Source organism: Rhodnius prolixus, unplaced genomic scaffold (assembly GCF_049639745.1).
Source record: "Rhodnius prolixus isolate KJV_2025 unplaced genomic scaffold, Rpr scaffold_1, whole genome shotgun sequence".
NCBI lineage: Eukaryota > Metazoa > Arthropoda > Insecta > Hemiptera > Reduviidae > Rhodnius > Rhodnius prolixus.
The window spans coordinates 49,454,612-49,467,427 of NW_027411581.1; the positions used below are offsets into that span (position 1 = coordinate 49,454,612).

The window sequence follows — 12,816 nt, forward strand, 5'->3', positions numbered from 1 at the left end:
TAAAATGGGTAATGCCAAATTATAATTAAGCTGAAAAAAAAAAAATTGAATGAACCTTTATCTGCAAATCCAAGTAATAAAGAAACGGAGTTGAAGCAAATTCTGCCGATAGATATAAAGATACCTGGAATAATATTTCCTAAAGGTTTCCCCTACCATTCTTAAAGGTAAAAGCGTTCTCCTTGACCACCATAAAAGGCTTCTCTACTTTTATTACTCGAGGGAAGAAGTAAGTAGCAGGTGGTCGGTAAGATGAGCGCCGGATTTATGACGATAATAAAATCTTCATCCCAAACTCCTTATTGTGTGGCTGCAAGTAGATTGTGAGTCGGCTTCACTCAATACTTGCTTTGATTCCTATCTTCACCGCTTCAATGTTAATACATACATGTCATAACTTTCTTGTAATTACATCATTAACTTCATCAATTGTCATAAACTCAATTATATTCTAAGTTCATGGACAGTTTCTATACTTTAAACATGAGTAACAATACTTCTCTGCAGCGCCACATCATCGCTTCGATGTTTGATTTAAACTGTTAATGTGTAGTACAAGAGCTCGTTTTGTTCTTTAATTTAGTCGAATTGCAGGCTTTATCTTTATCTAGAGAAGATCAGCAAGTAGCATCAGTGTCATGTGCAGTTGCGAATACATTAATATAAGGAAGAAAAAGTGTTTAATAAAGTAATAGTTGGCACAACCCCCATAGAACTTCACCTGTAGAGTGGAAAGGTACCAATTGTCTCTAAGAAACCCAAAAAATAATCAGTACCACAGTAATCTTAAAATGAGTAATCTGCTGTATAACGAGGCAAATAAGGAGCTTCGCTTTTTAAATATATGGCAATTATTTAACTAAGGATAATGTAATCCTCCATAATGTCTGCAAACCGAACATATTTTGCTAACATGAGATTGTTTAAGACCAGAACCTCGAAGACAAGGCTTTATAGATCCTTAATCAGGCCGGTTCTTGCATACGGTGCTGAAACATGGACGTTTACATCTGCCATGATAAATAGTCTCAATGTTTTTGGACGAAAGATCTTAAGGAGGATTTATGGTTCAGTTTTCGACACAACTTCTCGCACATGGAGACTCAGAAAGAATCGTGAGCTTTATACTCTGTATGGGGATGAGAATGTGGTCCGTTTCATCAAGGCTCGACGACTGGAATGGTTAGGCGACATTGCAAGAATGCCAGAAGACAGGATGCCGAGCAGACTGCTGCGTGGTACCGTCATAGGCATGAAGAAGAGAGTTGGCCGACCGCGAAGACGTTGGCTTGATGATCTTGAGGAGGACTTGAGAGCCCTTGGAGTATCGGAATGGAAAACAAAAACAGCCAATAGAGATGTCTGGTGTCGAATTGTTAAGGAAGCCAAGACCCACCCCCGGCTGTAGAGTTACGTTGTAGTAGTAGTAATGTAATCGTCCAGGGAAGCACAGAATCTATAGTATTTCCCAATTTAAGAAAAATTATATTTTTTTAATACTAAATTTGTACTCTTTATTTACTGCTTCAATATGAGTTTTCTGCAATCTTTTAGATTTAAAAGAAGTGCTGAAATATATTAGAGATACGTGTGACGATGTGATACAAACCATTTAACTTAGAAGCGCCTAATTATCAAAGAAAAGAAAAAAATCCAACATGTGTGACTTCCAGTGGCCGTAAATCACTCTGTATAACTAGCGAAAAAACATCAAGCGAGAATTCTAATAAAAAAAACAAAACAAATACGACAAAAAAAGGATGAAGCAGGACCAAAAGAAACGTTGAATGGAAGTCCGAATAAGGTTTTAGAAGTTGGTATGACCCTCTTAATTTGGTAATGAAAGAGCGTAATGGGACAGACCCGATGTGAATGGGTTCTTTATGTCTATTTTTCCCTCTCTTTTTTTTAAAGAATTTGACTGAGATCACATTAAAATTAATTAATTAAAAAGTATACATTTGGCAGAGAACAAAGTGATGTTCATATAAAGAGAATTTAATTTTTTATGAATTACTGTTAAAAGTATTTTCAGTAAAACTCAAGAGAGAATTTTATTAATAAATATCTGAAGCCTGAACTATTGAAAAAACCTGCTATTTTATCTATAACTAACATTGATGATTTTTAAAGTCATCATTTAGAAAAAAAAAATTAATTCATTCATATTAAAGCTGAAAATAGCATGATGGAATAAGTTCTATCAACAGAAATAAGTTGTTCCTTCGCTCGAGACAACTTTTTGTTGTTAGTGCACAATAATTATGGTGGGATAATGGAATTACTAAATTACAATATTAATTACGTACAATCATACAAGATTTATTATTAATTTGATAAGGGCATGGATTATCTCAGTGTCTAGCTAACTGGATTCCCTCCTTTTATCTTGAAATTATCGAGAACTAGGAACATCTCCTTGAACGAATCTTGTAACCAGTAATAATTTGCTTAATGAAACCAATACCACACGGGTTTTAAAGAAGGTTGCCACAAATTTTGTGTGGAATTGTACAGCTTCCTTAAATCTTCGCAGAGGTAGGGTTTTTTTATCGGGGCTAGCTTAATTCAACAGCAATCATTAGAACAGGTAAATTTGAAAGAGAATTGGAATAAACTGTACTCGAGACGGAGCTCGTTGGTAATGCAGAAACTTAGTTTTCTTTACCAGTTTTAAGAAGCAAATGCTGTTCTTGGGCACGATAAGACTTCGAATCAGGATCGTACGGCAAGGAACGCATACGGTTTTTCTCAAGACCTATCTTCAATTTCACATGATGGAGGTCGTATGACTTGGTTTATGTCCTGTAGAATTCCGTCGTTTTCAAAAATCTCGTTATCCAAATGAATAAGAAGCTATTATACTATCCTCAGTGGCCTCTAGTTGTTAACCAGTTAACTGTTTAGGACGAAGATATTCGTTATGAAAAAAGTGTAAAATTTTGTGTTATGACGAGTATATTCGTCAAGCGTTTCAGTAGTGACCATCGGCAGTTAATTTGGCAATTTTGGTTTAATCTAAAACATATTCGTAAATTTATTTTTCATGTTTTTGGTTCCTATTTATGTTAATATAAATAAATGAGTAAATGTACATGAAATAAATAACGAAAAAAATATATATAAAAGTCATTTCATTGCAACCCAATTTCATATCAAACATACTCTGGGGTTTGACGAGTATATTCGTCATCACTTATTTCTGTACGACGCACGTAGGGGACACATTTTCCAACAAGGTCGAAACAGTTAACTGGTTTTAAGCAGTCGTATTAACCACCACTAAAATTTTTGAACGTAGCAAACAGAGCAGGAACAGAGCAAACCTTTGAGTTAATAATTTCTTAGGCGCCATTAACTTTTTTAATAAGTAAAGTTAAAGACCTCGAAGTCAATAGAAAAAATTATGAAATAATTTTCACCAGAAGAACTAACTTTGAATTCTCTAGGCTCTATTTTCCAACAAACATTCTCTATACAGGGTGATCCATTTAAAACGCACCATCATAACTCATGATTCATCTAGCTATTATGGTCGATAACATAACCATCAATTCAACTTTGTATGTTTCTTCGGTTAGTAAAAAGAATTTATTTCAGTATAGTGAAGCAAAACTGAACTGATTGTATAGACAAAGCCGCAATCATATATTATATTATTCCTTTATTAATACGTTGAAATTTATTGCAATTTTTGGCTTTCTTTTAATTAATTAACGAATTTAAACCAGTTTCGCAAAAAAATATTTATAGTCTGTGTTTTACCTTTGCAAATAAATTCAAGAAATTTATTTCCGGTAAGACCAGATGTAATTACAATTTATTTAATATACAGGGTGATCCATTTAAAACGCACCAATCGCTAATAACTTTTTAGGGAAGCGGAATTTCGAAAAAACCCACGAAGTAAACTATATGTTTTTTTTTTTGGTCTAGTTTTAAAATTTTCCACCCCCGATGCTGTAACTTCATTTTTGGCGGAGTTACGGTTAAAAACTTGATTGGGGTTTCATAAGGACCACTGGTTTTGACAATGATTGTGAAAACTACATAAAACATTGTGAAAAATGACGTTAACCCCGTTTCGATATCCCTAATATTAGTTGAGATATTTAAGATCAAAGTTACAATTTTATCCATTCGTGAACGGTTTTCGATATTAATTTTCCACCAGAAATACACGTTTTGGGGGGTTCCACGCTCTTGACCACTAGACAGACATCCGCCCCTCCCTAGCAAGATATTCTTACCGTAATCATAGGTCAAGAAGTCTTGCATACTGGGTACATTAAAATGATGTGATGATTGGTTTTATTTGATGATAAAACAAGTTTATCCTGATTCTCCCACAACCATTACACTATACTACATGTTTTAAAATCATCAATTATTATTATTTTTTTACTTTGCGTTACCAATTACATTTTTTGCAGTCAAAGGACCTCCCAAAACGTGTATTTCTGGTGGAAAATTAATATCGAAAACCGTTCACGAATGGATAAAATTGTAACTTTGATCTTAAATATCTCAACTAATATTAGGGATATCGAAACGGGGTTAACGTAATTTTTCACGATGTTTTATGTAGTTTTCATAATCATTGTCAAAACCAGTGGTCCTTATGAAACCCCAATCGGATTTTTAGCCGTAACTCCGCCAAAAATGAAGTTACAGCATCGGGGGTGGAAAATTTTAAAACTAGACCAAAAAAAAAACATATAGTTTACTTCGTGGGTTTTTTCGAAATTCCGCTTCCCTAAAAAGTTATTAGCGATTGGTGCGTTTTAAATGGATCACCCTGTATATTAAATAAATTGTAATTACATCTGGTCTTACCGGAAATAAATTTCTTGAATTTATTTGCAAAGGTAAAACACAGACTATAAATATTTTTTTGCGAAACTGGTTTAAATTCGTTAATTAATTAAAAGAAAGCCAAAAATTGCAATAAATTTCAACGTATTAATAAAGGAATAATATAATATATGATTGCGGCTTTGTCTATACAATCAGTTCAGTTTTGCTTCACTATACTGAAATAAATTCTTTTTACTAACCGAAGAAACATACAAAGTTGAATTGATGGTTATGTTATCGACCATAATAGCTAGATGAATCATGAGTTATGATGGTGCAACTCAACAAACAAAACAAGAAATAACCTATTTTACCCTGGGAGAAGGAAAATAAATTGGCCGAAACGTCGGTGATAAAGATTATTTATTGAAAACAAAAAACAAATTGTTAACCACTTCTCAAAACTTGAAAAAATAATTTGCAAGTCAACTTACCATCATCATATGCCTGTACGACTAGAATAGTTGAAGTCAGAATTGTGGCTAACAACAATAGCCAATGCCTTCTGCAACAAACAATAAATTTTGATTACAAAAAATGTAAGTTTTTAATATGCAAAAAACTTAGAAGTCACTGTTAAGTTTTGAAATATTATTACAAAACTGATGGGCATTTCCATTACCTAGCTAAAGGATTGTGTAAACCTAAAAGGTAAATATAAATAGAGAAATGAACATTACAACTAATACATATTGAAATAAGTGAAATTTCGAAAGTACCTTCAGAATATAATTTTCATAATAATTTTTTCTGTTAATTGCATAATATTTTCATTAATTGAACACTCGGTGCTAAAGTAAATCGAGAATTATATAGTTTACTGGAATTAGAACACTACTGGCAAAATTTAATAGAAATATTTAATTTAAAAAAAGTAATTTAATAGAAAATTGAATAGAAAAACTGTTGCTAGCGTGAATAATGACATAGTTCAATTACATTCTGAAATTTTGAGCATAAGATAAACCCGTAGGTATTCCAACTCGCCTATTTAAATTACCTCCAATTACCAAACAGATAGAGTTAATAGAGACAGCTAGCTAACGTAACTTCTAAAGTAACAGCTTTAAGGCTATACTTCTCAAAATAATTTCTTGTGAGAAAGCCAATGAAGTGTGAGTTTACTGTATCTCTTATCTACAACAACCATTCTGGCCAATGATAATCAACTTTGTGTTTTAGAAATTCTAAATTAAAAATTCTTGAACTAATTTAAAAATTAAATAACAATAATATAAATAACCAAAAATGGTCGCTCTCCTTATTGAATGTGGAACATTCTTTTCTGTTCAAATAGCCTGCTGAGAGTTTGTCTCAGCTTAACTACGGCTCGTCCAGTTTAGATCATTAATTTAAATTTAATAAAGAGAGTTCCCGAAAAATTGGAGAGCTAAATATTAAATCCCAACTCAGGAGGATTTAACTAAAAGCGAACGTCTAAAAGTAAACATTCCTTACCAGAAATATTTAGACAAGTATTAAATAAATAATTATTATTTTTTTCTTAATAATTCCATTCATTTCTTTTTAAACGAAAAAATATCCTCTTTTTAACTTTTTTAAATTGAATTTTCTCCAATTTTAGATATCAACGTACCAATTTATCCTGAAGATTGTAAATTTTTTATTGAATTTACTGCTAATACTGTAAATAAATTCAAAAATAGAATAGATCAGCATTAATTATTTAAAATATGTATATTATTATTATTATTTTACACATAAAATTTATATCTTTTCCATGTTCTCTCTGTATCCTACATTTCCGGAATCTACGTGTCTCAAACGCCCTATGATTCGTAACATCCGCCTATGTTATTTCACAGACCCAAAATCTTTTGACCGATATCCTAAAATCGCCAACGCCGATCCTTCGCCCTTTACACTTTTTCGATACAATTTGTCAATTCTATGACTGACTACACGGTACTTACTCGGAACAATGACAGTATTGGAACAAGATACGAGTATTTAGAATTTACACTTCTTGAATTTAAACTTTCAACTTGTTTAACAACTAACTATTTAAGTTAGTAGTATTTACGATATTGGCTAGAAAGTTTGAAAACAAGTCTTAATTCTTGTGAACCAACTTAAAATATAAACTTAATAACCAAATGAAATAATAATAATAATAATAAAACCTTGTTAGATAAATTAACTAGTTCACCACAGCAAGTCCAGTAATGCTTAGTGAGCAATTTTATCAGTAACTAACCAATTACCTAAATATGATTTTAAAAAATCATTTTTTACCAGTAATTTTAAGATTCCCCTAGGGATAAAATTTCGGCAAAACTCCCTTAAAGTGGTGACGGATTATTTCTATACATCTAAGATGGTCGAGTCCGCTAAGTGTGCGGATTATCTCACTATTATTACTTCACTACGAAGTTAAGAGCTGATTTTGGGCTCCAAACCAAAGATCTGGCAATCAATTAAAACCTTAAGCAATTTTAAAACAACATTAATTTATAGACAACAAGAGAACATTGGTTTAATAAAAATATTTCAAAAAAAATGAACGCTCAGACCTGCAGCCGAACGTCCTGAAATACATTCGTATGGGTCTGAAAATGTGACCTACAAAAACCAACTAAAGAATACAAGAAATAATAGTTTTGAATGTAATATGCAATGAATAAGTTTTCCAACTTATAAATATAACTCTAAGCTGTAACGAAAAGTTTTTCTTAAGAGATATCAAGGCACTGTCCCTGGTTCTAGGCTTTTCCAACCACTTCAACAAAACTTACTAAGAAAATTTATCTACCACCATTTTTAGAGCATCGTTTGTGCTGGGCTTTTCTCACATAACTTATGCAATATTTTCCGGTGTAAAAGAAAATCTATTTATGTTGAATGTATTTAAATAAGAAAAATAGTTCGTTTAAAAGTGTTATTTTTGTTTCTCTTCTGTAACATAAAGAAAGTGACATTGAATAATGGGTAAAGTTATTCTATTTATAGTTATACTTAAAAGATTACTCTCACAAGTGAAAATATGTAGAAGAAAAGTGTTCTTTTCGCCTCAAACGAGGTAAAGTAATATTATTCAACTATCTTGACCTCTAAAAACTATTTGCAACGCGGTTAGACAATTGAAAAATTTACCAAAGAGAAGATAAAGCAAAACCATCATAGAAAAAGTATATTCTCCGTACATTTACCTTTTCGTATTTTTAGGAGAGTTTTGCGAAACAGGAAATATCTGTTTTAAGATCCCGTGCGCCGGAAAAGTGGTTTTTACACAATCTACTTATTACCCCTATTAAAGAATAATCCGAAATAAAGTTAAATCAGACGATTTCTTAGTTTAAACAATTTTCAGTAATTTAATCTCATAAATCCGTGCAGTTAACTTTTATTCAGTTTGTTAAGAAATTGCTAAATCTCTTTGAACTATAAAGATCTAATTTAAACCAAAGGAATCTGATTTTCAAGAAAACCAATTTTATTGAATCCGTTATTCTATTCATCGAGCGATCGATCTTGATTGATTCCCAGTAAATTTTACGTTATATTTAAGAGTGAAAGATACAGGGTAGTAAGGATTTACAAGAGCTGATATTGAGCTGAACCTAATAATTCCTTATTATCCTTAAGTGTACTGAAATGTTTGACGTTCTGGGGCAACATTTTAGGGATACCCAACCGTGGGAGAAGTTTAATTTAAGCTCATGTGGCTCTAGCCTCCACAAAGCCCAAACCAGAAAAAAAGAGGCACCAAACCCTTTCATCAGAAGCAACCTTCTGATCTCCTAATGGTATCGCATTAGAAGGTGCAAAAATTTTTGCTCAAATTGTCTCTTCCCTCTCCTATATCTAAAACTTACCAATCATCGCTTGATTGGCAAGCTGATCAAGGTAGAGGTGTACAGTTTTTCTAACTGTCACAGAACTCTGCAAACACTCCACACAACTAAAAGATATTTTCAGTTCATCACCTCCATGTATTGTCGCTAGGAGAGTACCCCCGAAGTACTAACCACATCAGAGGAAGACAGCCCTTTCAGTAAGAGAGTGGTTGAAAGGCTAATCCCTCATAACTTTGATTTCTTGAGCAGTGCTTCTCACCGAATGGTTTCCACTGATCTTCATTGGTCATTCGCAAAGGTATTGAAGACTATTTCCAGACAGGTATCAGAAATATTAAGAGTATTTTTCAGTAAATGAACACTCTTCTAACAGTGAACAGTGAAGAAGAAGATCAAAACATTGTCCCATCTAATTGTTAAGACAACGCAACTATTTCAACTTAATGATATTAAAAAAATAAAAGAACATTCTCTTAGTTTTTCAAAAGTTTAATGAAAACGTATTTACTGCTCTGTCAGATAAGGTTATTATTATGGTAAAATAAATAAAGCCAAGCCAGGAAGATTTCCCGAGAAAATTGGAATTTTTCTTCCATACACTAGTCAGTGAAAAATTAGAATATTCCCTGACGAATTTCCCTACTTAGTGCCAGAATGAAATAAATTTCTTGAAACATTATTTTAACGAATTCGTTTATCCTCGAAATTATATTTTAAAGAAATATTTGCGTTAGTTTAATATTACGGTCTGCTTCTTTGACTTTAGCGTTGTCTTATACAAAACAGACTTGTTTTTTAATTGTGTGACCTAATTATAATCCGTTGAAGGCTACCCTTTATGTTTATTTTAGCCCAGACTATAAAAGCAGGTGACTGAGACGGAAAAAGTAGAAATCTAGATGAACTGGAAGCCAATTCGGAGATTTTCCCATGTATTTTACCATTCATTTTCCAAATGAAGGCTACCCTTTATGTTTATTTTAGTCCTGGCCATAAAAGCAGGAGTCTGAGACAGAATAAGTAGAAATCTAGATGAACTGGAAGCCAATTCGGAGATTTTTCCATGTATTTTACCATTCATTTTCCAAATGAAGGCTACCCTTTATGTTTACTTTAGTCCTGGCCATAAAAGCAGGAGTCTCAGACGGAAAAAGTAGAAATCTAGATGAACTGGAAGCCAATTCGGAGATTTTCCCATGTATTTTACCATTCATTTTCCAAATGAAGGCTACCCTTTATGTTTACTTTAGTCCTGGCCATAAAAGCAGGAGTCTGAGACGGAAAAAGTAGAAATCTAGATGAACTGGAAGCCAATTCGGAGATTTTCCCATGTATTTTACCATTCATTTTCCAAATGAAGGCTACCCTTTATGTTTATTTTAGTCCTGGCCATAAAAGCAGGAGTCTGAGACGGAATAAGTAGAAATCTAGATGAACTGGAAGCCAATTCGGAGATTTTCCCATATATTTTACCATTCATTTTCCAAATGAAGGCTACCCTTTATGTTTACTTTAGTCCTGGCCATAAAAGTAGGAGTCTGAGACGGAAAAAGTAGAAATCTAGATGAACTGGAAGCCAATTCGGAGATTTTCCCATGTATTTTACCATTCATTTTCCAAATGAAGGCTACCCTTTATGTTTACTTTAGTCCTGGCCATAAAAGCAGGAGTCTGAGACGGAATAAGTAGAAATCTAGATTAACTGGAAGCCAATTCGGAGATTTTCCCATGTATTTTACCATTCATTTTCCAAATGAAGGCTACCCTTTATGTTTATTTTAGTCCTGGCCATAAAAGCAGGAGTCTGAGACGGAATAAGTAGAAATCTAGATGAACTGGAAGCCAATTCGGAGATTTTCCCATGTATTTTACCATTCATTTTCCAAATGAAGGCTACCCTTTATATTTATTTTAGTCCTGGCCATAAAAGCAGGAGTCTGAGACGGAAAAAGTAGAAATCTAGATGAACTGGAAGCCAATTCGGAGATTTTCCCATGTATTTTACCATTCATTTTCCAAATGAAGGCTACCCTTTATGTTTATTTTAGTCCTGGCCATAAAAGCAGGAGTCTGAGACGGAAAAAGTAGAAATCTAGATGAACTGGAAGCCAATTCGGAGATTTTCCCATGTATTTTACCATTCATTTTCCAAATGAAGGCTACCCTTTATGTTTATTTTAGTCCTGGCCATAAAAGCAGGAGTCTGAGACGGAAAAAGTAGAAATCTAGATGAACTGGAAGCCAATTCGGAGATTTTCCCATGTATTTTACCATTCATTTTCCAAATGAAGGCTACCCTTTATGTTTACATTAGTCCTGGCCATAAAAGCAGGAGTCTGAGACGGAAAAAGTAGAAATCTAGATGAACTGGAAGCCAATTCGGAGATTTTCCCATGTATTTTACCATTCATTTTCCAAATGAAGGCTACCCTTTATGTTTATTTTAGTCCTGGCCATAAAAGCAGGAGTCTGAGACGGAAAAAGTAGAAATCTAGATGAACTGGAAGCCAATTCGGAGATTTTCCCATGTATTTTACCATTCATTTTCCCAATGAAGGCTACCCTTTATGTTTATTTTAGTCCTGGCCATAAAAGCAGGAGTCTGAGACGGAAAAAGTAGAAATCTAGATGAACTGGAAGCCAATTCGGAGATTTTCCCATGTATTTTACCATTCATTTTCCAAATGAAGGCTACCCTTTATGTTTATTTTAGTCCTGGCCATAAAAGCAGGAGTCTGAGACGGAAAAAGTAGAAATCTAGATGAACTGGAAGCCAATTCGGAGATTTTCCCATGTATTTTACCATTCATTTTCCAAATGAAGGCTACCCTTTATGTTTATTTTAGTCCTGGCCATAAAAGCAGGTGTCTGAGACGGAAAAAGTAGAAATCTAGATGAACTGGAAGCCAATTCGGAGATTTTCCCATGTATTTTACCATTCATTTTCCAAATGAAGGCTACCCTTTATGTTTATTTTAGTCCTGGCCATAAAAGCAGGAGTCTGAGACGGAAAAAGTAGAAATCTAGATGAACTGGAAGCCAATTCGGAGATTTTCCCATGTATCTTACCATTCATTTTCCAAATGAAGGCTACCCTTTATGTTTATTTTAGTCCTGGCCATAAAAGCAGGAGTCTGAGACGGAAAAAGTAGAAATCTAGATGAACTGGAAGCCAATTCGGAGATTTTCCCATATATTTTACCATTCATTTTCCAAATGAAGGCTACCCTTTATGTTTACTTTAGTCCTGGCCATAAAAGCAGGAGTCTGAGACGGAAAAAGTAGAAATCTAGATGAACTGGAAGCCAATTCGGAGATTTTCCCATGTATTTTACCATTCATTTTCCAAATGAAGGCTACCCTTTATGTTTATTTTAGTCCTGGCCATAAAAGCAGGAGTCTGAGACGGAAAAAGTAGAAATCTAGATGAACTGGAAGCCAATTCGGAGATTTTCCCATGTATTTTACCATTCATTTTCCAAATGAAGGCTACCCTTTATGTTTATTTTAGTCCTGGCCATAAAAGCAGGAGTCTGAGACGGAATAAGTAGAAATCTAGATGAACTGGAAGCCAATTCGGAGATTTTCCCATGTATTTTACCATTCATTTTCCAAATGAAGGCTACCCTTTATGTTTATTTTAGTCCTGGCCATAAAAGCAGGAGTCTGAGACGGAAAAAGTAGAAATCTAGATGAACTGGAAGCCAATTCGGAGATTTTCCCATGTATTTTACCATTCATTTTCAAAATGAAGGCTACCCCTTATGTTTACTTTAGTCCTGGCCATAAAAGCAGGAGTCTGAGACGGAAAAAGTAGAAATCTAGATGAACTGGAAGCCAATTCGGAGATTTTCCCATGTATTTTACCATTCATTTTCCAAATGAAGGCTACCCTTTATGTTTATTTTAGTCCTGGCCATAAAAGCAGGAGTCTCAGACGGAAAAAGTAGAAATCTAGATGAACTGGAAGCCAATTCGGAGATTTTCCCATGTATTTTACCATTCATTTTCCAAATGAAGGCTACCCTTTATGTTTATTTTAGTCCTGGCCATAAAAGCAGGAGTCTGAGACGGAAAAAGTAGAAATCTAGATGAACTGGAAGCCAATTCGGAGATTTTCCCATGTATTTTACCATTCATT

General features: G+C 33.7%; 1 protein-coding gene across 14 annotated transcripts in view; it reads right to left on the bottom strand.

Annotated features, from left to right (window-relative positions):
- LOC141461393 (uncharacterized) overlaps positions 1 to 12,816 on the bottom strand; it is a 561,940-nt gene that overhangs the window by 439,231 nt on the left and 109,893 nt on the right. For all 14 annotated transcript variants that reach the window (XM_074142539.1, XM_074142471.1, XM_074142462.1 and 11 more), the window contains exon 2: positions 5,292 to 5,362. In XM_074142539.1, the coding sequence (XP_073998640.1) occupies positions 5,292 to 5,362 (71 nt within the window). The remainder of the gene's footprint in view (positions 1 to 5,291; positions 5,363 to 12,816) is intronic.